Below are 23,165 nucleotides of genomic sequence, written 5' to 3' on the forward strand. Positions count from 1 at the left end.
AAATTGGTGTATTATTTTAGAAGGCATGAATCTCATTTATAAAGATCCTAGAGGTGTTAAAACATTTCATGATTTTGCTTTGAGATTGATTAAGGAATGGGTCCTGCCTTATTACAGAGCTGGCTATCAAGAGGTAAGAGTGTTATTTGATCAAAGTGGCACACAGGGTTTATCCCCCAAAGTTATTGAACAGGGTAGACGTGACCAAAATGACGAAGATATTGCTGCTTTCAATGTACCAATAAATGATCAAACACCTTTACCAAATCTGGCATCCTCTAAAGCATGGTCAAGTTTCTTAAAAAATAGGCGAAATAAACATTTGGTGTGTGTGTATATGTTTGAGACATTTTTGAAAATTGTTCAACCAAAGCTCATAAGAACATCAAAATCTTTCATAGTTTCTGGTGGGTTTCACCGAGCTTTGGGCATTGAAAGCCCCGTCACAATATGTGCCGATTCAAATGGGCAACGGCCATATCATTTTCAATGTAATCATGAAGAAAGTGACACTCAAATATGGCTTCATGTGCATGATACAAAAGCTATCAACATTCTTATAAGATCTGTCGACCGTGATATTGCCATGGTGGGATTGCCGCTAATGACAATGTTTGTAAATAAACAAGTGTATATACAATATGATTCATCAAAAAGTGGTAAATATTTAAATATGAACAATTTACGAGAAGCTGTGAACAGTGATGACACTCTTGCAGAAATTGATGTAAACCTTAGATGTAAAATAGTGCAATGTTTGTATGTCAGTTCTGGTTGTGATTTTGTTTCATATTTTAAGGAAAAAGGGAAATCAACATTTTTTAACACACTCTTTCAGTATGCTAGCTTCATTAATTGTGGTGAAAGCACTTTAGCTCATTCATCATTGCATGCATTTTATCGACTTGTAGGGTGTGTGTTTTTTTTTTTTTTCGTGTTTCACTTCATGAGTTTGATACACCTGAAGAGCTCTTCAAGAGTTTCTCAAGGAACAATTTGGATGAGCAACATTCATTATTTTTAGAAAGAATAAGAAAAGCCAGTTGGCAAGGGACGTATGAGCACGAACTTCTTCCAACTCTAGAGGCCTTAGAATTTCATTGGAAGCGATCCTGTTGGGTGACAACAGTGTGGGGTAAAGCGCTGGAAGAAGATTTTGATTATCCACAATTGACCTCATATGGGTGGGAAGTGAATGATGATGGGTTGGTGTCTGTTGTGTGGGATACCATCGAAAATATGCAGAAAGTAAGGGACAATGTTATATTTTTAACCAAAGGTTGTGGGTGCAAAAGCGAAAAAAACAGGTGTGTTACAGGACGCTGCAGTTGCTTCAAAAATAAGAAGAAATGTGGCCCTGGGTGCTCTTGCAAGTTTTGTGAAAATACCTCGAAAAATACTCAGGTCCCAAGTCAGGTGGTTCATGAAAATGCTTCCAGTGGTCAAGTTGACATAAATGTAGTGGGAGATCATCATTTGAGAAGTGATCATGAATCGGAATCCGACGGCGAGGAATTACAGTCGGATTCAGAATCAGGGGAATACATGTCAGATGACAGTATTGAGGAGAAAGAGGAAGATGAAAGACCATTCATAAACTCACTCATGGAATGCAATGTGTATAGTAGTGATGAAGAGCAGGAATAACATTTTGGTTTAAATGTCCATGGAACAGATTGATAAGAAAACAACTCAGTGTTACGATGTCCATGTATTACAATTCATTTCCTTCCTCGTGGTGCTATATTATTATACCAAAGAATAACTGACAATATTGTGTAAAATTGACAAACTGTAAGCAGCTGTGTATTCCATACTATAACCTTGATTTGGTGGCAACTGTAAAACTTCTTATACTTTAATAGTTACGCTATGATGTTTTTGTGTTAAAACAAGTTATTACAAAATGTAACTATTACTATTAGCTACAAGTTAAACCGGTGCTATAAAAATGACAAAGCCAACAAATGATACATGTACATGTAGGGGTTAGGCAACAAAAAACCATGTTCTACAGGGGAACAGGCCTTCAAGTATTTCAGGAATTTTTTTAGCAAATGGCTCTAAAATCACCAAAATCAGTCAATAAATTGCATTTTTTTTGTGAAGTTTTTTTTCATCTCTTAGTACACATTTTTCAGTCAACCAAATATATATTCATACAGCGATTTCTGTCAAACTCGATCCTCTTGATCCAAACCAAAAAATAAAAAGAATCTCAAAACGAACAATCTGGGTCGGTCGGGCCGCAGGCGCACCCATAGAACATGTTTTGTTGCCTTATTACCAATTTATAAGTGCTATACAAAATGTGTGTGAAATTGACAAAACATGAGCAGCTTATAAATGTACACTTGATAATTATACAGTATTATGTGTGCCTAATTATATTGTTCTTAAACTGAACATGCAAAAGAAGTATCCTTGCCTAGTTATGGTTTGTACTTATTGTAAAAAGCAAGTAAAGTTATATTTCAGTAACCTATTTATTAAGAAGTATTATATTTTTGTTTTGTTTATTTTGTGCTATTAACCTTTTAAACAGTATTATATTTTTGTTTTGTTTATTTTATGTTTTTTTAACTACTTTGTATTTGTGACAGAATGTTATTGGTGTTTTAAAAGAAAAATAAAACATTTAAGTTGATTTTAAACCAAGTGTTTATGAAGATTTTTCTGTAAGACTGCTGTTAGATAAACAAAAGATACAATCCAAAAATGCATACCTATGCACTTAGGGATCTGTGCAATAATTACAATTAAAAAATTATATTTATCCTTGATGCCCCTGTGCATGTGCCAAATGTTTGGGTTCTTTCCCAAACCAATTATCAAAACTATCGTCTTGATTTTATTTAAAATGTGTTTTATAAATGTGGCAAATATCGCTTGCCCTCCCCTTTCAACTTGCCGAAAATTGCTTAATTTGCTCCCCATGTTTGCAAAAAAAAAATTATTGCACATCCCCTTAAAAAATAGAAAAAATGCCAAAAAGTGGCTTGTGACCCCCCCCCCCCATCATGGTCACTGCCCCCCCCTTATGTGATGCCCCATGCTTCACCACTGGTCAGTTGTTTTTTTGCCCCATGTTCCACCACTGTTCAGATTTTTTTTTCCTTTCCCAAGAGAACAAAAAATATTGAAATTTACATTCGTTTTATTTTTGAATTCCCCGGGTTGAATTCACAGAATACAATCAAAAACATAAAATTATTCAAAGTCTGAAGTAATACAAATGATTTTCTTCGTGCGTCTGGTTTTTTAAAAAGATATTCTTGTTAATCACGCCAGGTCAGGAGGTCATCCACCCAGCCAATCACGCATGCGCGGTAACGACTATCTATGCCCTTGGAGTACTATTTATAGCTCCATGGTAAACAAACATTTTCGTAATTCACGAAGTAGACATGGCCTTATAAAAACCGTATTCTTGACTCTCTTTCTTAAATTCATCCGTTTAAAATGGAATTATATGGAAGTATAAACTCTACCAAAAGTGTGATATTTGTTTCGATGTGCTTGGATGGCGAGAAATGGTGGAAATTAACATTTTTCGTCGGCGTAAATAACGAGATATATATTTCACATAAATGGCAAGTAAATTCACGATTTTTACTAAATTATGAACATTTCATAGTAAAAAATGTTTTTCCCTTCAAATTGATACCAAAATTGTGAAATTTGACCAACGCAATCGGCCACATTCGTTGAATGAAAATAGGTCTGAAAAATTGACCGCCCGGTAAATGACCTGTGCACGCGGAGTTGTAGCACACAAAACAGAGCGGTATCTCCGTGCATGGCCACTGACTGCACCTGTCAATCTACAAAAACACTCAGATATCATTAGATACATTGTCATTTTCAGTTTTAAACTCATGTGATTTAATGGTTTTTACAAATGTCTCTTGTAACTATTGTTGTAATGTTCATTTTCATATCAGTTAATATTGGGTGTGGCTTCCTTCTGCCTCAATAACTGCCAAGCACCTCCGCCTCATACTGTTTACAAGACGTCTGATGCGTCTGATGGTCTATTGCTGCCCATTCCCGTCTCAGAATTTGTTGCAGTCCAATCAAAGTTGTTGTTGGCTTGATCCTCTTGTCTACCTGGTACTTTAAATGTCCCAACAAATGCTCCAACATGTTCAGGTCTGGAGATTTGGCAGGCCGTAATATACGATTGATGCCTTCATGTTCCAGAAACTGGTTGGTTATCCTAGTCCTATGTGGAGTTGCATTATTGTCCATCAATATGAAGTCTCTTGGAATCTTGGCATGTTCAAAAGGTGAGATGTTACGAAGATGACCAGCCTAACCTGATCTGACTTAACCGTTGAAATGACAACTTGGCGGGGCATTTAAAAATGTGTGAACTCTTCATGTTTCAACGACAGATTAAGTGAATATTGACCAACGATAAGAATAATGACAATAGATATTGATTTTCCCGGCATTTTGACCCCCAAATGCATGAAACAAAACGAACATATTCATAAGAGCCGAGCAGATTTCCTTTCATTATACTGAATACGTATCAATAGAATTTACTGCAACTATCAAATCTTGGGTTACATTGATTTAAGGGAGGTGTTATGAGCGAACCGTGGTTTGGATTCCAGAGGGAGGGTGCCTGTAAGAGGCACAGCCATCAGAAAATGAATAACTGAGATCGCGCGCCAAATAAACTTACTGCAGTAATTTTCCAAGTCTTTAAAAAAAATAGACATAGATGGGAATCGAACCCGGCACCTTCCGGTTCTGAATCAACAGATAGCATCACTAAGCCAACTTCCTATCTGCAATAAAACCTGTGATATTAATTCTTGATAATGTTTCACGGAAAAATCAATACTAATGTACGATGTCACCCACAACTAAAGTAGCAATCGATAAATCTGCTCACTCAATCATCAAATAATTAATCGAAAAATAAATAAATAAATAAATAAATAAATAAATAAATAAATAAATAAATAAATAAATAAATAAATAAATAAATAAATAAATAAATAATACAAAAAGAAATTGTAAATTAGTTTTTCTAGGACCTACGCTGGAAAAATAAATCAGCGCATAAGAAAAAGAAACATACGCTCGGATTCGAACAAGCGACACTGAGAACAGCAACTAAGAAACCACAATCCCTCATTTCAAATATATAGTTTTGGTTTCTCTTTTGTTCAGAAACCAAAAATCAAGGGATTAAAAAGTAGAGCTGATCTGGTCTGCAATCATAACACTATTATGCTGGGAGGACACAGTATAGGGTATAGACCACTTGACATCACTGTTTATCAACAAAGGCGAGGGACTCGTCTATCGATATGCTCGAACGAGCCGCTACACTGTTCATTGGCTTTCTTGTACTGTATGAAATGTGGCGGGCGATTTAAAATGCACATGCCCTTAGCAGACTACGATGCGTACGCACACTGCAGGGCAAAGAACAATGTAAATTGTCATAATGCGCGCGCATACTGCCGGGCAATGACGTCACATGCCAAGTGGTCTATATAACCAGAAGTATACAATAGCCTATTGTGCTAACATAATTATTATCATGATTGATATCGGAAATCTATCCCGCGGACGACAGTTGATGCTCTCTGTCGACGGTAGGTGGCATATTACACTCACGAGTTCTAGGCCTAGAAATCATATATATGCGCGTATATTGAAGGATGGGGTGGGGTGGGGGATTTGTTTGTTTGTATGAAACATAAACGATGCATGGAGATGGTTTGATTATGAATTAGTTTATTATCCCCGGGCAGCACACCCCGTACCTCTTTAAGAGGGGCTCCCCTCCTATATAACCACATCTTCCCTAAATTACCCCTTTCCCCTCCTCCTCCCCTACATTCGATATCTTCATCTCGAGCTCTCCTCCCCTTCTCTTTCACTTCCAATGCTCTCTCTCATATGTTTCTCTCTCTCCCGGCCCATATCCCCTTGCCCTCCAACCCCCCCCACACACACACACATCACACAATCACTTCTCCCCTCTATCTTCTACTTTTTGCAGTAAAAATTGCTTCAGTAAAAGTCATTAGGTTATTAGAGGTCATATATAGTGGCTTCCATCGATTCTGGTACATGGGATTAAGGACATGAATCGATTTTGTTTATAGCACATTATACAATTACAATAGTGGCCCCTTTTGTAATGTCGAATGCAAATATTTCGATGGTCTATATATTTTCACAGTGAAATCAGCTTAGGCTATTTCGTAGTCTCAAGTCAATGCTTTCAAACTAAATCAATGCTTTCAAATGTAGACTGCTTTGTTCGACTTCTCTGCTCGTGAATATTGCACTGCGAAATTTAAACATTTCTTTTGTATACTTAGATCAGGTAACTCGAAAATCCTGTAATTTTATTCGTCACATCACTTATAAGAAACTGAAACCAAAACCGAAACTACCTGTCACAAATGTTTAGTTTTAAACAAGAGGTAGAAACAATGAGTTCGATATCTTGTGATTCAAGTGGTTAGGCAGGACAATAGAAAACCACGTGACCAAAACCAAAACCAAAACTAAAACTCAATATTTGAAATGAGGCAATGCCTTAGACCACTCGGCCATAGAAGCACACAGTCTTCTCCATGTCAAAAAATATATATTAACCTTTAACGTTGCGCAATATAGGCACATGACACGGGCACATGTCTGTGTGTAAAGATACTGCATGATAGAAAGGCGTGCAAAGGATCTATCCCTGAAGTTAATGGTCATTGACATGTAACCAATTTTTTTGTATACCAGCTGCACTCAACCTATACAAAGAAGTATATTAATAGGCGTTGACGCAATCATGAATGCGGGAAGTATAAAACCATCGTCGCCACTCGTGCACTTGTTTGAGTCCACAGGTATTCCGGAAACAGCATTCAACCCCGAATTCAGAGGTCGATTTTGGGTTGTTACATGCAAATACAAACTAATTATATCATGAAAAAACCCACCAAGAGGACTACGATACTTATTCAGAGCCAATCTGCATTCTGTTATTTACAAAAGCCGACGGTCAAAGTAAAATTATAAAAGGAGCAAGACCAGATATCAACGTTAAATCACGGTAAGCCTAAAATCGCATCGAAAACGCAAAAATGCAGTCACAAAATTTATAATATTACTAAATCACCACAACGAATTGTAACGTAGGTATGCAGAAAAGAGTTGTATTAGCAATAACAAAGTATGTGTAAAAAGATTTGTCTTTGGCATGTCGCTTTTTTGAAATATCGGCAAACATATGAAATTTTGGAAAAACGCCCCAAAATTTAAAACAAACACGAACCTTCCAAAATAAATATATATTAGCACTCGGCGGTCCAGTCACTACCTGTCGCTGTGATTTGGGGTAACTCGTTGCTTCCCTTCTCCAGATACCTGTACTTCAAGGTCGCTCATACCCCAGCCCTTAAATGTACGCTGCGGCGTCAATATTTAGACAATTGCTTCAAATGAGGTGTTAAAATGCGCAGAAATAAATTTTGCTTCCAACGCATTTTACAGATATGTAATACAATCGCCCTTTTTGAGAAATGATCGTTATTTAAGTGGGGTTAGTTACTTTTTTGAGATGTTCATATCATTACATTATGAGTACTTTTTCCGCTTTGTGTGTATGACCAGGGGGGGGGAGTGTTAAAACTTTAGCAACATTAGTCCTGAAGCAAAAAATATAAAATAGCCTGGTATTTTCCAGTATTAAAAACCAGAACAAAAGTTCATTCCAGATAAGAGTAATTGAGCAGGTACTTTATGAAAAGTCTGCACAAAAAGTAACGCAGGTGTTATAAATACGCTATTTATTTACGCGCATTTTGATACCCAGTTTGTCAAATGTCGTTCAATATTAACAACACAGTAGTGCTTTTAAAGAAAAATACTCGAATTTAAAAGTTGCAGTTTACAGCGATCAATGGTTATTATGCAAGCACTGTAGCACGTAAAGCCTGCCATTATCTTCGCGCTTACTTCAAATCAATACAAATTGCTGCAACTTTGAAATTCGGGTAATTTTCTTTCAAAACCCTGCTGTGTTGATAATATTGAACGAAACTGGACAAATGGGGTATCCAAATGCGCGTAAATTAATCATCATTCGTTTTATGTTGAAATATTGTGAAAACATTTTTTTTAGTTCTGAAGCTATAGGCGTATTTATAACAGCTGCGTTACTTTTTGTGCAGACTTTATTTTGATAAGTCATTCAGAAGTCCCCGACCCCCTAAATTTCAATGCTTTCATCACCACTGATTCCAATCATAAATGAATGTTTTTTTTAATACCGGGTTGCATAAAACATACTTTACAAAATGATAAAACAATCCCACAATTTCACATATTTTATATCAATTACATGGACATACAATTTCATTGCACATCAATACAAATTTTAGTATCATTAATATGTTTCCCCTGTCCTTTGATGTAGATTGGTAGGCTACATTAAAATGAGGGGGGGTCAAAATAGTTTTAAACCTAATATGAGGGGGTCAAACATTTTAGGTTCATTAAGAGGGGATCAAAAAAGTTTACGAAGAGGGGGGTTGAAATAATTTCGACATGAAAAAAAAAATTCCAGCGGCCCCCAACAAAGTATTTATAAACACTCCCTTAAGAGTCAATTTGCACGTATCCTGATAAAAAAAAGGGGAAAAATTGCATAACGCACCTCACATCTAATGACAGCTGACTAGACTTATTCAAAGCAGGATCACAGGAAGACTACCAGACTCTAAATACCGTAAAACCCCGTCTACAAGCATACATAGTGTTTTTTTATAAAAGCTTAATTAATTCGAAGCAAGCGTTAATATATCAATACAATTGATCGGTCTTAAAATAATACTTGTTTGTATATGCTTGGATCCGTAATTTATTTGCACAAACTCCATAATGGCGACTGGATTAATGTAGCTTTCATCAGAAGCACACTATATGCATGTAGACGGGGTTTTACGGTATCAGCAAGATTTTTTATTCAGTTATATTTTGTTTCTCCACAAGTCATTAGTTTAAATGTCTTTGTTACATTAGGATACCTTTAAGTCGATTGAAATACGTTTGAGCCGTCGAATCTTCTGATTCTTATAACGCTCTTTCAAAATACTACTGGTGCCAGACGCTTGCGCTGATCTCGATCAAACTTGGTTAAAAGAAACACTGACGAAAGCTCTTTTTTATTTTATTTAATATATGGGTCAAAGGTCGTGTAGTGGTTATTCTTTCAAAACCTTTCATTATTATTTCAAAATCATGATTCCTATATACCTTGTACACATTTTAAACGACCATAATATTATTATTCTACGGAATATTTTAGAAATATATTAAACAAATATGGGGGAAGAATAAAAACTTAAGAAACAAAAACAAAACAAAAACATATTCTATCAATCATAATGTATCTTTTTCCCCAAATGATTTATCTACGGTGACGTGACGTATTTTCTAAATAATAATAAGTCCAAGCAGTAAATTGATTTTAACAATTTGTTATTTCGCAATATCTCAAGTATTTTATACCCGGTATTGTTTGCAACAGGACGTTAAAAATTTGACACGAATTAAACATGGAAGTATATACATGTATATAATTATACATACATTACATACCTGTTCTTTCATTTGTTGGAAAGTAATCCTCTCTTTGTCGACATAAAACACATACATTTCTTTATCTGCATACTTGTCCGCCATTTTGTATAACTGTTGTCCGACGGATACCCCAATAAAAAGGCGTTTACGAGGAACATGAAGGTAACTTTTCGTCAATTTTTCTGTCGCCATTTTTGTCATTTCTGCTGCTTCAAAATGTAGACCAGCCTATACTCTGTAGCATCTACTTGTTGCCAGTGCAGAAGCGCATTATTAAACCTCATTACATATCAAAACGTTTTAGCCGTGAAAGCCCCTTTACAAACTGCGACTTATTACTTATTTCACTGTTTATGATCACAAGATCAAATGGAAATCGAGGTCACTCTCACACAAAAGTGCTACCCACCCGCGTCCGACCAACTCTGAAATACACCCCTTTATTGGGAATCTTCACATAACCAAATTACACCCTTAATGGCGAAACACATGAAGACCTGAGTGCAAGAATACCGTAAGTCCACTTGGCGCCTCAACATGTATGCACTAAAGTGACGTATAGTTTCTTAGGGTTTTATAATGTTTAATACATGTTCCAGGGTGAAAACACCATTAAAGGTTGTGAAAGATTTGTTTTGGCCCCTGAACATGTATAAAACATAACCAAACTATACGAAACTATCGCAACTTTAGTGTGTACATGTTATGTATATATATATATATATATATGTAAAATGTAAAATGTAAAATGTAAAAATACGTGTATTTACATATATATCCTGCTATAGACGAATCCAACGAGCCAAGTCATGGTCAGGATTTGGTCGGACATCTTTGGGTAGCCGCTAGCACCAACCTGGTGTTTTGAGCGTCCAATTGTGCAAATAAAAGCCGCCTAACACATAGAGAAGATGCAAGGGCGAGGAGGGTTAATAGAATGAATAGTTAATAATATATATAATGGAGATAATTCCGCAGGTAATCCCGTCGCATCTATTCATACATAGTCCTTTTGTTTGCAAGTACATCAATGCATAGATACCGCGTGTAGTTAATCCGATTATTATGTCACTTCAACAGCGAATAGACCAGCTGTGTGTTTTGTCGAAGGAACTGTATTGTGTTGTAAACTTTAATCTTTCTTTTGTCTACCTGTGTTTTCGCGGAAGGTGTAAAACGGGTGATGGAATGCAGTTTAAAATTTCTGCCAAGGCCGAATCATTTCACGTTTTGAGTGCATTGTAGCCGACGGCTACCCAACTATTATGGTATGTTCTATATCTTCAGTTCTGAGTTGTATTAAGAATAATTACCACCCACTAGCTAGGTCAATGGTGAAATATTATATAGATGGTCCATTATCTCATGAACATCAATCACAGCATTGATCACGCTGAGCGAACTATGTATGTTCTTGACCTCGAGACATTACTTAGAGGCTAATCAGCGGCACTACATAGGATCCTGCTGTTTGCATTGGAATGATCACTGCATGATATTGTGATACATTTTACCTATAGCATAATGCATGTAAATTATTATTACATTATGTTTATAGTATTAAACTTAACGTGTAGGTGTACGACAGCCACCAGACAGGGTCTAATTCTGCATAAAACCGGGCAACGTTATTTCTATAGATCTGCTGCGCATTCAAATTGCATTGTATTGCATCGTAATTTCATTTGTGTCTATGCTAATTATGTTTACACAACATGAACTCACGTGTTTTCAAGCAAATTCGCCGATAATAGGTGATAAAAAGCGATCGGAATGTTACAAAAGTATACAGATCGCATTCAGCTTACTTCATATGAGATGATCTTTGGAAAAATACGGCATAATTTGTCTTGGTGTTTGGGAATGCCATGCAGTAAAATATTAATACGTTGTGGCAATTCATGATTGACAACTAACAATCGGCGTGTCCTTCGTATCCTCCACTGTCAAATTCTTATCCACTCTCCTAATCCTCACTAATCGCTCCGAGGCGAGTTTCTTCTTCATCTTACGTAACAGTATTGTTCTCCAAAAAAAACCCGGAAGCTTGTCGTTTGGAGCTCTAGCTGAAATACAGCAAGATAATGTAAGATAGTAAATGTAAACCTGTATTTTAGCTAGAGTATCTCGAGCTAACAGCCACATATAATATATAATATATAAAGCGACATGAATCTGTAGATAGGCTATACGCTTTCAGACGTGTAGATGTCATGTATATTGACTAATATACATATCGTACACACTTACCACTTTAGGTTGCTGAACTGCTTTATCATACCACCTGAGGTGGTGTTTTACTCTAAGTTGATCACTTCAAGTGGTATATGAAGTAAATTCAGCAACTTGACGCATACATGTCGCTTAGATGTGCAAATGTCGTGCATATTGACGTATAAATGTCGTACGCATTAACCTCTTTAGGTTGTTACTGATTTAACATACCACCTGAAGTGATGTTTTACTATCACTCTAAGTTGTGTATGAAGTGAATTAAACAACTTGATAATATATACATGGCGTACACATTGATGTTTAAATGGTATTGGCATTTCTTGTTGTCTGTCTTAGTAACTTCAGTCTTCAGTAGTAATTATCGTGGTCGAGAACGTATACAGAGTACCAGAACTTTATTGTTTAAACCATAATTCTTATATTATCATTATCTTCTATAATGTCCCTTATTTGGACACGATCAGACAATTTATTTTCGTGAAATTCATGCAAGTGAGTTTAAAGATTTTCGACCCATTGATATACCAAAATCTGATTTAGACCCCATTTCAATACCAATTTCAACTTACTTCCCAATGCGTATACCACAAAAACGGAAAACATAAGGGTCATTGATATACCAAGCGGCCAAAAATGCGACCCATGTTTGCGGCACGTCCCCGTATGGCCATTTGTACTGAGTACCCCAGGACATTGCCTTTTTATATATATTTTTTTTTTTAATTTTCTTTAATTTTACTAGGATTGTTTGCAAGAATTCGGTTCATGCTTCATGGCACATCCCAAAATGCGTTTCCGGGCACCACTCAACACATTATATCCGTACATTAGTCAGAGTCATGGGATCTTTAGCATAATCGAACCAGATCTGACATTATTTGATTCTACACACCCGGCAATGTTAGATTACTTCCATGTACAAAAGGAAGATAGAACTAGCATTAACCAGGCACCATTATTATCTAATGACGGGTACTTCATCATGATGAACTCAACCGCTTTCTCGCATTCAGTACCAATGCTTAGGACTTGTGCCCTGAACAGGGCGTGTATAAGTCCACGTGATGCATCTTGGAAGGGTGTTAAAACTGCAAAAGACAGATCCAAGAAGACAATACGACATCATTACGATATATCAGCTATTTCCGCAGTTATATACAAAACCTATGGATTATCATGGCTTCCAAACGACGAAATTTACAAGAAATTCAGAAGAATTTATACAAAAATTGTCGAAGGAGACTTTGGTTTAGAACTTATGTGGTCATTTCAGTGTAATCCACTGAAACAAGAATTTAATCTAGCAAAGATAGCGGGGTGATTGGTATAATTATACTTTAAGGTTAGCAACTATTTTAAACTGTTGCGAATTGGTAGTTTACACAATCTGGCGAATGGTAGTGAGCTTTGGCAAGAATTGCATTGATCATTTTTTATCGAGTGTGTAGACGAATTCAAATGTCACAGATATACTTTTGCAGAGGGCTGAAACAGCAACACTCTTGTAAAACGTACATAACTCATTCACAACAATAAATGCAAGTTGTCAAAGTATATGATTTGTAGACTGAACTTCGGCAAAACATCAAAGTGTTATTTCTCAATAGTATATTGATTTAGATAATGAAAATCGATGTAAACTGGGCAAATGCAGTGTATTTCTCAATAAGAATACATTGAATAATTCCTAAGAAATGAATTAAGGAAACCAATGATCGCATTTAAGATCACATAGGTCTTGCGGATCTTGAGTTTAGGCAATGATGTATCAAAATGGGCGTTATGGGATGTTGCAGAAACTTACAAAGCTCATCTTAGTTTTCCAAGAACTTATTGATCCTTAACTGAAATCATCTCTTTCGATTGCATTTGATACAATATACAACTCTCATTTTTATGATTCTGGAATTGTAAGTCTTTTATTTGTTGGATGTTTCGACTTCAATTTCCTGTCATGTTGTAAATCAAATATGTGACCCCTCGGCACAACTGAGCCCGGATGTCGCCAGTGCCACTATTGAGATATGCTCCATCGAACTTAACAATAAACAATAGGAAACAAAGGATTTATTGACTGTTTTATTGATTTTTCACTACTTAAATGTCAAGTACTATAGACATGATATACATCATTTTAAAGCTAATTTCAAGCAGAATATTTTGGTTGAATATCTCAAAAATGATGATTGGCGACTTCAGGGCTCAGTTGTGCCGAGGGCTCACATATATTTTAGTAGTATTTCTGTGCTATCAATCTTCATATTGATTTTTTATATACAATTTTATATACAATTTCGCTTCTCAGAAAAAAATAAAAGAAATCATGGGGACAATGGAATTGGTAACGCCTTGGCTAAGAGAAAAACTTTACTTGGTTTCTTTACTAGTTCGGGCTCAAACGCTATGATCATTAACTAAATCGTCCAGACAACGAGTTGGGACACTTTTGGCATTTTCGCGCATATTAAACTTGCGTTGCGTAAAATCGACTTTCATAATGAGCAATTACAATTTTGCTTTTCAGAAAAAAACTAGAGCGGTTACCGCACTGAACTATGGGGCTTTGGCATTTTATATTGTGGTATACCACTTTCACCCGGGGGTCATACATTCTTGGGATATCTAGACATGAAAAGGGCCTAAAATACGAATATTGACCCGAGTCTTATGATGAGGGTCCCCCCCCCCCCCGGAAATTATTTTTATAATATTCTTTACTTTTTTCTCTTTCATTTGATACCACTCGGGGGGCATACCTTCTTGGCATTTCAAGATATGAGAAGGACCCAAAATATGAATATTGATCCGGGTCTGATGATGAGTGTCACCCCCGGCGGGAAAAATAATTTCTCTCTCATTTGACAACACTCAGGGGGTTATACCCTTTTGGCATTTAAAGATATGAGAAGGAATGTAGATACCTATATTGTGGATCTTACTGTCCAATTTATAAGCCCTTATCTGACAATTTTTAATGTCTTTTACAGACTATAAAAGTCGCATTCGGGAATCCCGATATTTTAAACCGTAACGGTATTGAAACAAATTTAACCAAGAAACTATCCACGTTAGTTCTCTAGACTTTACTGAAACAATTTATAACCAAATCAACCTGCAGTTGATTAACAGATTTTAAACATAAATTAAAAGAACCAGCGTAGGCCTTCTAAATATGAACTATTGCAATATAACAATAAATATAATCCGATCGTATCACATTTTGGACATCGTTTGCCTTTTTGTAATTATAATGTTATTCCAGCGCAAGTGTAAAAAATTTAAGTTGTTTACAAATTTCTTTCAAGTCATTCAAATTGTCAAAAGAAAACAGCAGTATTGACAAAGTTGAAACTCCATTCAAAATACATGTAGCTAATTTATAGATTGTAGTATATAAATTACAAATATACCAAATGCCATCAGGTTAAAAAAATAACCAAATTCATCATTTAAAAAAGATCGTACATTTAAATGAATTTATATATATGAATGATATGCTTATCTAATAAAGAGCTATGGCGAAAACGACTCGCAAAATATTTTAGGCGGCGAGGTTGGTACCAGTATAACTCACACGGCTTGGTAGAAGTGTCTTGGCCCGCTCGTCTAGGCTAGTCCTTCAGATTGGTAGTTCTGTTCTCCGGCTCTTCATCATAGAATTGGCATTAGTATGGGCGCTAATAAAAGCTCTCCAGAGAACTAGAGGTTCGACCAGGGTCTTATTTAGGCTTTCAGACTCAGCCATGCACGAATATTATCACACCAACAACAAGATAATCCATTCCAAACCACAATTTACTGGTATTTAAGTTATTTATTACCTTACCACATCTTCTTCATTCCGTTCGTAACTTTATAATAAAACAAACAAACAAGTGAACTGGGAGTATAACAAACTCCATTATCCAAGTTGATAAATAGCTTGTTTCCAAATCTGGACGCACATGGATATTTTAGAGAGGGGTTTTATCTCTCTGAGTGACTACTACAAGCTACAACTAAAGCATATCTCGCATTTTCCACAAGACCTCTGTTAACAAAAGACCATTGTGACGTTTTCCGATGGTCTAATCGAAATGATATGGGGAGTGATTTCTCACTGGCGGTGAATGACAACATAATTTTGATTAAATAATAAATGAAAATAGAAGGGCACGGGATATAAAATATATCGCCACAACACTTATTGCATGTATATACAAGGCGTTCAATAAAAAATACCGGGTGAATGAATTTTAAAATTAGGTCGAGAAAAAGACATCGGAATCAAACAAATTAATGATGCAGTGCGTAGCGCATTTTATTGTGCATCATATACGCACATTTTATTTGATTCGCTTGACTGGTTGCAAAGAAATGGGTGAATGCACAATGCACGCATCAATACAATTCTACGTCTACTTTATTAATATTCATTAGCTCGTGAATATTAAATGGGCCCTAAAGCGGCCTTTACTACTCATCATACATACAAGCTTTCATTTTTTTTATCGTGCAATATTTTCAAATTTTTGCAAGAAACAGGTTGTTTAAGAAGAACGAAAAAGATTTCACGGAACAAAATATAAAGCCTATCGACATGTTTATAATCGTATTTCAAACTTGGAATTGGTGCTTGCGTTATGCAATCGCTCATTTCTTCACAATCAGTCAACCGATCACACTAAATTTTTTTTTTTTTTTTTTTTAGATTCTGATGCCTACTTATGTCCAAATTAATTCACCCGATATTTTTTTACTGGGACACCCTGTAGGCTAGATATGATTCAATCCTATACATGATAGACCCTAGAATCATTATTTGCTTTCCGATTTATTTTCAAGACAAAACAAAATTTGGTTGAAAATATCAATTATTCACCAATATCATCGTCAATATGTCACGAAACATCTTATTTACAGGATACAGGGTGTCTCAGGAAAAAATTACCGGAAGGATAAATTTGGACGTAAGTCGAGAAATAGACATCAGATTCCAAAAATCTAAATATCATTCCGAAGAAATGAGTGATTACATAACGCATGCGTCAATTCATTTCATTCGAAGTTTGGAAGAAAGATCATTCAACACAATGCGCACTAGTGGTTAACACTGTCAATGTGTTCATATTTTGTTCGGTGATATCCTTTTCGTTCTTTCTAAACAATCTGTTTCTTGCAAAACTTTTAATTAGGTTTTATTCAAATTTGAAAACCTGCACGATATTGAAAAAATACAAGCTTGCATGTAAGATGATGCCCGGTACTTTTAAATATCTTTTTCGTTAATGTTGATATAAATGTTACATAAAGAATTGGTTTTTAATGATGTTTCATATAAATACAATGGTTTTAATATTATAATAATTTATTCTTTGAATTTCCATGCAGATATGTTTATGTATATTTTTGTTGTTGAAGTTGGTAATATTGCCATTTTTATATAAGGCTTTTGATATGTATTTATGTCTCTTGTAGTTGTACTTTGCATGTATTTTTATAAAGCGCATTGGACTTTGTGGTAATGCTCTCAATAAATCCTTGTAATAATAATAATAATTATTATTGCATAAAGAATTCCAGCTGGCTTATATAATTTCTCACTCACATTAATGTCTTTGGAATATGTCCATTCAATTGTAATGCAAAGTTTAAACCTTTTAAAACTCCAACATTAATGTTGCATGTTATCAAAAGACACACGTTAAGCTGTAGGCACTTGATCATTATCATTATTGGCTCAAATGATCTTTGGAAAGTTAAAATATAACCTTGCACAACCTAAGGGTCTTTTTATCGTTTCAGTTTCCGTAAGTCTATTGTTCAGATACGAAAACGCAAGGGATTCAGTAAGTTTACTGTAATCTGACTTCATTGTCAACTTTGAAGTACCAATCAGCTTATTTCAATAGGGGCGGATGCCTATGTCAATAAAAGCGGGAGATGCAAGATTATGAAACACCGGTGTTTTCAATGGTCTAGCGCCCTCTCGTCTTTAACATTTTTAAATTGATCTACATTCATTTGGCAAAATGCATGCCAATCCGAATGACAAAGCCCACTTTTATCTATAAAAACGTTGAAAATAAGCCCTTAAAACATAAAAGGTCCGCTTATGAGCCTGTCGCACCTCAATGCACTTGTGCAGGGCCACAGTGTCGCCCTTCCCTCGTATCAATGTATATCTCCCCCCCCCCCATGATCAGTTTCCCCACTCCATCCCCGATCCCTACTCTCTTCTCTCGAGTGCTTCTCTTTCTAGTCTTTCCGTCTCTCCCTCTCCTCTCTTTCTTCCTCACCCCCTCCCACTCTCACTTGTTCAGTCTCAAGTATCTCCCTCCCTCCCTCCCCCTCCCTTATGAAATTTATCAGATGATCCATGACAGAAAATAAGCTCTGCAAAAATAAACATTTAAAATAAACCCAAGTCTTGCATATAGGCCCAACTAATTATCAGACTAGCTTGCCATTGCAATAAATGAGTAGAATAAATTGTCTTTGCTCCAGTGCAATTCTTTTGTATTTCATTTCAATATAGAACATGATTACCAAATCGCCACTTGTACGCGCCTCATTGGGAGATATTTGGCTATTTCAGACGCTCGTTTCATCGCCAATATGAAAGACCCTTGCTTATAACTTGGCAACATGGTTAGTATATATTTCAATGCAAGACTATTTTGCGTAAGTGCATATACACCAAACACAAGTCAATTGAAGCCGCGAATTTAGGACCGTAAAATTTAGACTCTTCTTTTGTCTAGATTAACACCCAACTTCTCATCTCAAGGTTTTATGTCAAACGAAAATTTAAATCCACGAGCTTCAAATTATTAGTAACTAACAAAAGGCTAGAATAAAAGATTGGTCACACCTGGGAGGCTACCACTTCAGAATAAAACGGTTACGGAAACAGGAACTGAAAAGATAAAACGACGGTAAGAATTAAAGTTGGAACCTTACAATTGCAGAGATATTTCTCGGAAAAAGTGTTATTTATCTTCAGTGAAAGCATCATAAAACAGATAAAGTGGACTAAATTTAATGAGATACACAAACTTTAGGAAGCGCTGAGTGAGTATTAAGAAAGGGCCTGTTGATCAAACTTGGAATGAACTGCATTGATGCGCGCATTATGTAAACGTTAATTTCTTCGCAACTAGTCAACCGAATCAAACTAAATTTTCATATGTAATGCACAATAAAAATAGGCTATGCACTACATATTAAATTTTATGATTCTGATATCTATTTTCGACTTACGTTCAATTTTATTCACTCGGTTTTTTTTTTCTGGGACACCCTATATAATACTATTAACTAAAGTAAAAGAGGTTATTTTGTTTCCAGCTATACGTCTTTCGCATTCTTCACGGTAGTGGTAAGTGAAGGGATAGTGAATACTACCGGATGTGTTGCTGAAGTAGGACATTTCAGACATGAGTTTATATTTTAAACTAGGGAAAAGGTCCTTAGAAATTAATATTATTATACTTCTCTGAGTTCTAACCCAATACATACAGTTTATTTGGGAGGAGGGCCTAGCATGCACCATCGGAAATCAACTTTTAATTAACGTTTGCAGATCGGATTTATAACAACGCGTACGATGCAAAGTTCGTTTATAAATTGCCACTCGGCACCAGCAGATCGCATCAGCAGATAGTCAAACAAGTCCGTTTCAACGTTACAGGAAAAGATTATTACAAACTATCATTTAGAAGGGGAAATCCCCTGATCGGAGATAATGCATCTTCTGTTTAAACTTGATAATAATACACAGATAACTTTGTTTGCAAAACCCTTTAGTGGTAAACAGACGGCGATCTATGGTTTTGTGTAAGTACACAATGTAGGTCTATGTAAAACTTTCAATGATTTGCAATAAACTGGTTATCATAAAATAGCTCAAATATCGTCTCACCCTCTCAAAACGAAATAAGGTTGATCCTTTGATTACTGTACGTATGTAAATTGTGTCATTCAAGAAAATAGACAGAATAGAAAATACAAGTTGGAGGAGTTAAGATTTCCGGACTTTTTGTCCAGTTATGATTGTTTGAAATCATGACTTTTAAAGTGTCCAAATGCGAAAAATTCCAGCAGAAAAATCAAATCCGAAATCTTAAATTTTAGAGGCTCATTTTGACAATTCCGTGATTTTTTTTATTCATTTAATTGCATTTCCAAGCTTTTTCCAGTAACATTAATTGGCTATTAGAAATCCAGACATTTCTTTTATTAAAAATTTACTCCTCTAGGGGGTGTGCACTTATTTTCTGCAATAGCCCATTGTGGACTCGACCATTTACGAACTATTTCGTGAAAGATTGCACGTATGTTATATGGTCATGATGGTGGGAATGTAGAAGCTCAGAGTCCAAGATTGGTTACATCCAAATTTAAGAAAAGATACGAGTGAACTCCTGACTTGAACTTGAGTGTTGACTTACCCCGTTTATTTTTAGTTCGATCAAGTATCAATCATTGTGAAGTTGATTGCGCTAGGGGGATATAGTAGATTATGAAATAGATAGCCAACGTGAACACAACGGTTTGAAGGCATTTCGAAACACTGGAACAGGTTTATCATCCGTTATCAGGTTAGCCAAATGAAAGGGATCTCGAATGCTGGCAACATGAAAATAATTAAATTCCCTTGATTTGTTTTACTCAACCTAAGCTTCATTTACGGTTCACCGGTAATACACACCAACCTACTGGCTTCTTATTTCGTAATTGTACACTATTCAACCGTGCGGAACAAAAACAGTGCCGCTCTAGGCGAAACCTGAAGCGAGGGAATCAACTTTTGAAGTATTAATTAGTCCGGAATCTGCTCTTGATGCTTTTCATGTCATTAATTTTGTATGAAAAATCAAATAGAACAATATGGAACTATCGAAATTATCAATTACTGTACAGAAAACATCCATGCTGCTCACGTTATTCGTGATGTTAAACGTTGGATCCGCCATGTTGGATACCTACCAATCCCCAGGAATAATATCGGGACATTTTTACGACGCATCTCACAAAATCGCCTTGTATTCAGACAATAAAGAAACCGCCGATAAAGGTGATAATTTATTCAATGGAAAACTGTTTGGAAAACAACTTACAGCGTGTACAGGTAAGAATTATTTTTTGAAATTTTATACAATAAAAAGTGATCCAAGTTTTCTTTCCTAGCGTAATGCACTGCAAAAACAGCAGAGCAACACTTAATAAACACTTTAACACTTCATAAACACTTGTTTGTACAATGAAGGTATAGGGGTGTTAATTTATAAACACCAAAACACGTTTGGAAATATGAAGATGTTTATGTTTTTCACGTTATTTAAACGTTTATTTATGTTATTTAAAGATAGTGTTTAAAATATGTATTTAAACACTATCTTGTGTTAAAAAATATAAACATCTTCATATTTCTAAACGTGTTTTGGTGTTTATAAATTAATATCCCTATACCTTCACTGTACAAACAAATGTTTATGAAGTGTTAAAGTGTTTATTAAGTGTTGCTCTGCTGTTTTTGCAGTGTGGGACGTAATGAAAACAACACAAAACATAAAATAAAAAAAGTAAAAAATTAAATAATGATAGATCATTAGAAAAACAAAGGTGTTGCATTGTTGGAGGCACGTGTAATAACGTTTTATTGATCATGTTGTTAGTAGGCTTATTTAGGGGCGTATGTCGAGGTCTCAGAGAAATGCATGGAATGACTGCAATAACAATTGTTTGAGAAACCTACTGTTTGTCGACGGAGCAGTAGGCCCTACGCTTGGTTTATATTTTTACACATGGATCAATTTTTGTCATTTTTTCGCAAATCTGACGTTTTACCACAAGCTGTATAGTTTTTTCCCGCTTATGTCACATTTATCGCATTATATTGTGGTAAATTTTTAATTTTCAACCGCGTACATGCACGACAAAATAACACTGAATAATTTTAGGGGGTGTACCATGAGGGACATGCAAAGTTGTTATTCTTTTGCAAACTTAAATATTTTTTGCAAACTTAAAAACACTTGTGCAAACTCAAAATATTTGTGCAAACTTAAAATAATATTTGCGAACTTGAATAATTTTTTCAAACTTAAAAAAAAGCAAGATTATTTTCTTCGAATCTACCCTTTTCTGTACGAATCCACACGTAAAAATAAGTGTTGAATCGTACAAAACACAATATACAGTTTATTGAATAGAATTCCGTTATGACAACGTCCATATTTTTAGATTAACTGATATAAACATCATCATGAACAAAATTATGTAGGCTAGTACCTTGTATTTATTTGTTTGTTTGTTTTGGATATTTTTTGTTTTTTGTTTGATTGTTTTTTTCAAAATAATACAATTTTGATCGACATCAGACTAGTTTTGCTTGATCGCATCACATATAAGTCATTATTATGGTTTTCATTTTACTTGGTCACGAGGCAAACATGTATTCTGGAAATTAACATTTGAACAATATGACCCAGTTTCAAGGCAAAATATTGCAAATATACCCTGAATGTTTCCGATATATGAAATTATTAGAAAATAATATTTAAGATCATTTTGCATACATGAATGGAGATACCTACATCAGTTAATTATTCAACAAATACATCACCAGTTTCTATTGTTTAACATTTTGTAGAAATGATGATAGATTTTAAATGTTTATCTTTTTCCTTTTTCATATGAAAACTGAAGCAAAAATGTTCTTTATATTTCTGTTTATGAAAGGTAATAAATTAAAGAAAAATACCAACAAATTGTTTACATACATAATATGTTATTATGTCAAATCTATATTATGTAATTTCATCTATTTCATCTCATTGTGATGGCTCACACTTTAGCATGTTTTGAACAGATTACTTGAGTATAGAGCAAAACATACTTATCAATATTATTATACATGTTGTCCCTGAATGAACTGAATTTTTTAAATATTTTAACGCATAAACCAAATATAACTAAATAACTGATGTGGTTGAGGAATATATCAACTATCACATACTTTTTGACAATTGACTGCTCCGTTTTTGAAATAAAAGATTTTTTACGAAACTACCTCACTTTCAGCCCGTTCCACGGAGTCAATGACAATGGACGAATCATGCGCTGATGATGCGTAGTGATTAGCACGCCGAATACAGATCATCGATTGATATTTGAATCCGTGCAAAGGTTTGAAAATGAGGGAGTTTCGTAAAACTCTTAGATTTCTTGAACGCTGTGGTCACTTGTCAAAATTCAAAAAGTACGTGATAGCTGATTTATTCTTTAACCACACCACGATTCAGTTCTTTCAGAGACAACCTGTATGCATT

The 23,165-nt window shown here is 35.2% G+C and overlaps 2 protein-coding genes across 2 annotated transcripts in view; one reads left to right on the top strand and one right to left on the bottom strand.

The window, feature by feature from the left end:
* LOC140169591 (medium-chain acyl-CoA ligase ACSF2, mitochondrial-like) overlaps window positions 1-10,128 on the bottom strand; it is a 54,245-nt gene extending 44,117 nt beyond the window's left edge. The window contains exon 1 of the mRNA XM_072192859.1: window positions 9,634-10,128. Coding sequence (XP_072048960.1) covers window positions 9,634-9,816 — 183 coding nt within the window. The 5' untranslated portion in view covers window positions 9,817-10,128. The remainder of the gene's footprint in view (window positions 1-9,633) is intronic.
* Window positions 10,129-12,336: 2,208 nt separating this feature from the next.
* Window positions 12,337-13,171, top strand: LOC140169309 (uncharacterized). Its single transcript, XM_072192569.1, has 2 exons — window positions 12,337-12,342; window positions 12,593-13,171. Exons 1-2 carry the CDS (start codon window positions 12,337-12,339, stop codon window positions 13,169-13,171), a joined length of 585 nt encoding a protein of 194 aa, XP_072048670.1.
* The last annotated feature ends 9,994 nt before the right edge of the window (window positions 13,172-23,165 follow it).

This window comes from Amphiura filiformis, chromosome 1 (assembly GCF_039555335.1).
Source record: "Amphiura filiformis chromosome 1, Afil_fr2py, whole genome shotgun sequence".
Taxonomy (NCBI): domain Eukaryota; kingdom Metazoa; phylum Echinodermata; class Ophiuroidea; order Amphilepidida; family Amphiuridae; genus Amphiura; species Amphiura filiformis.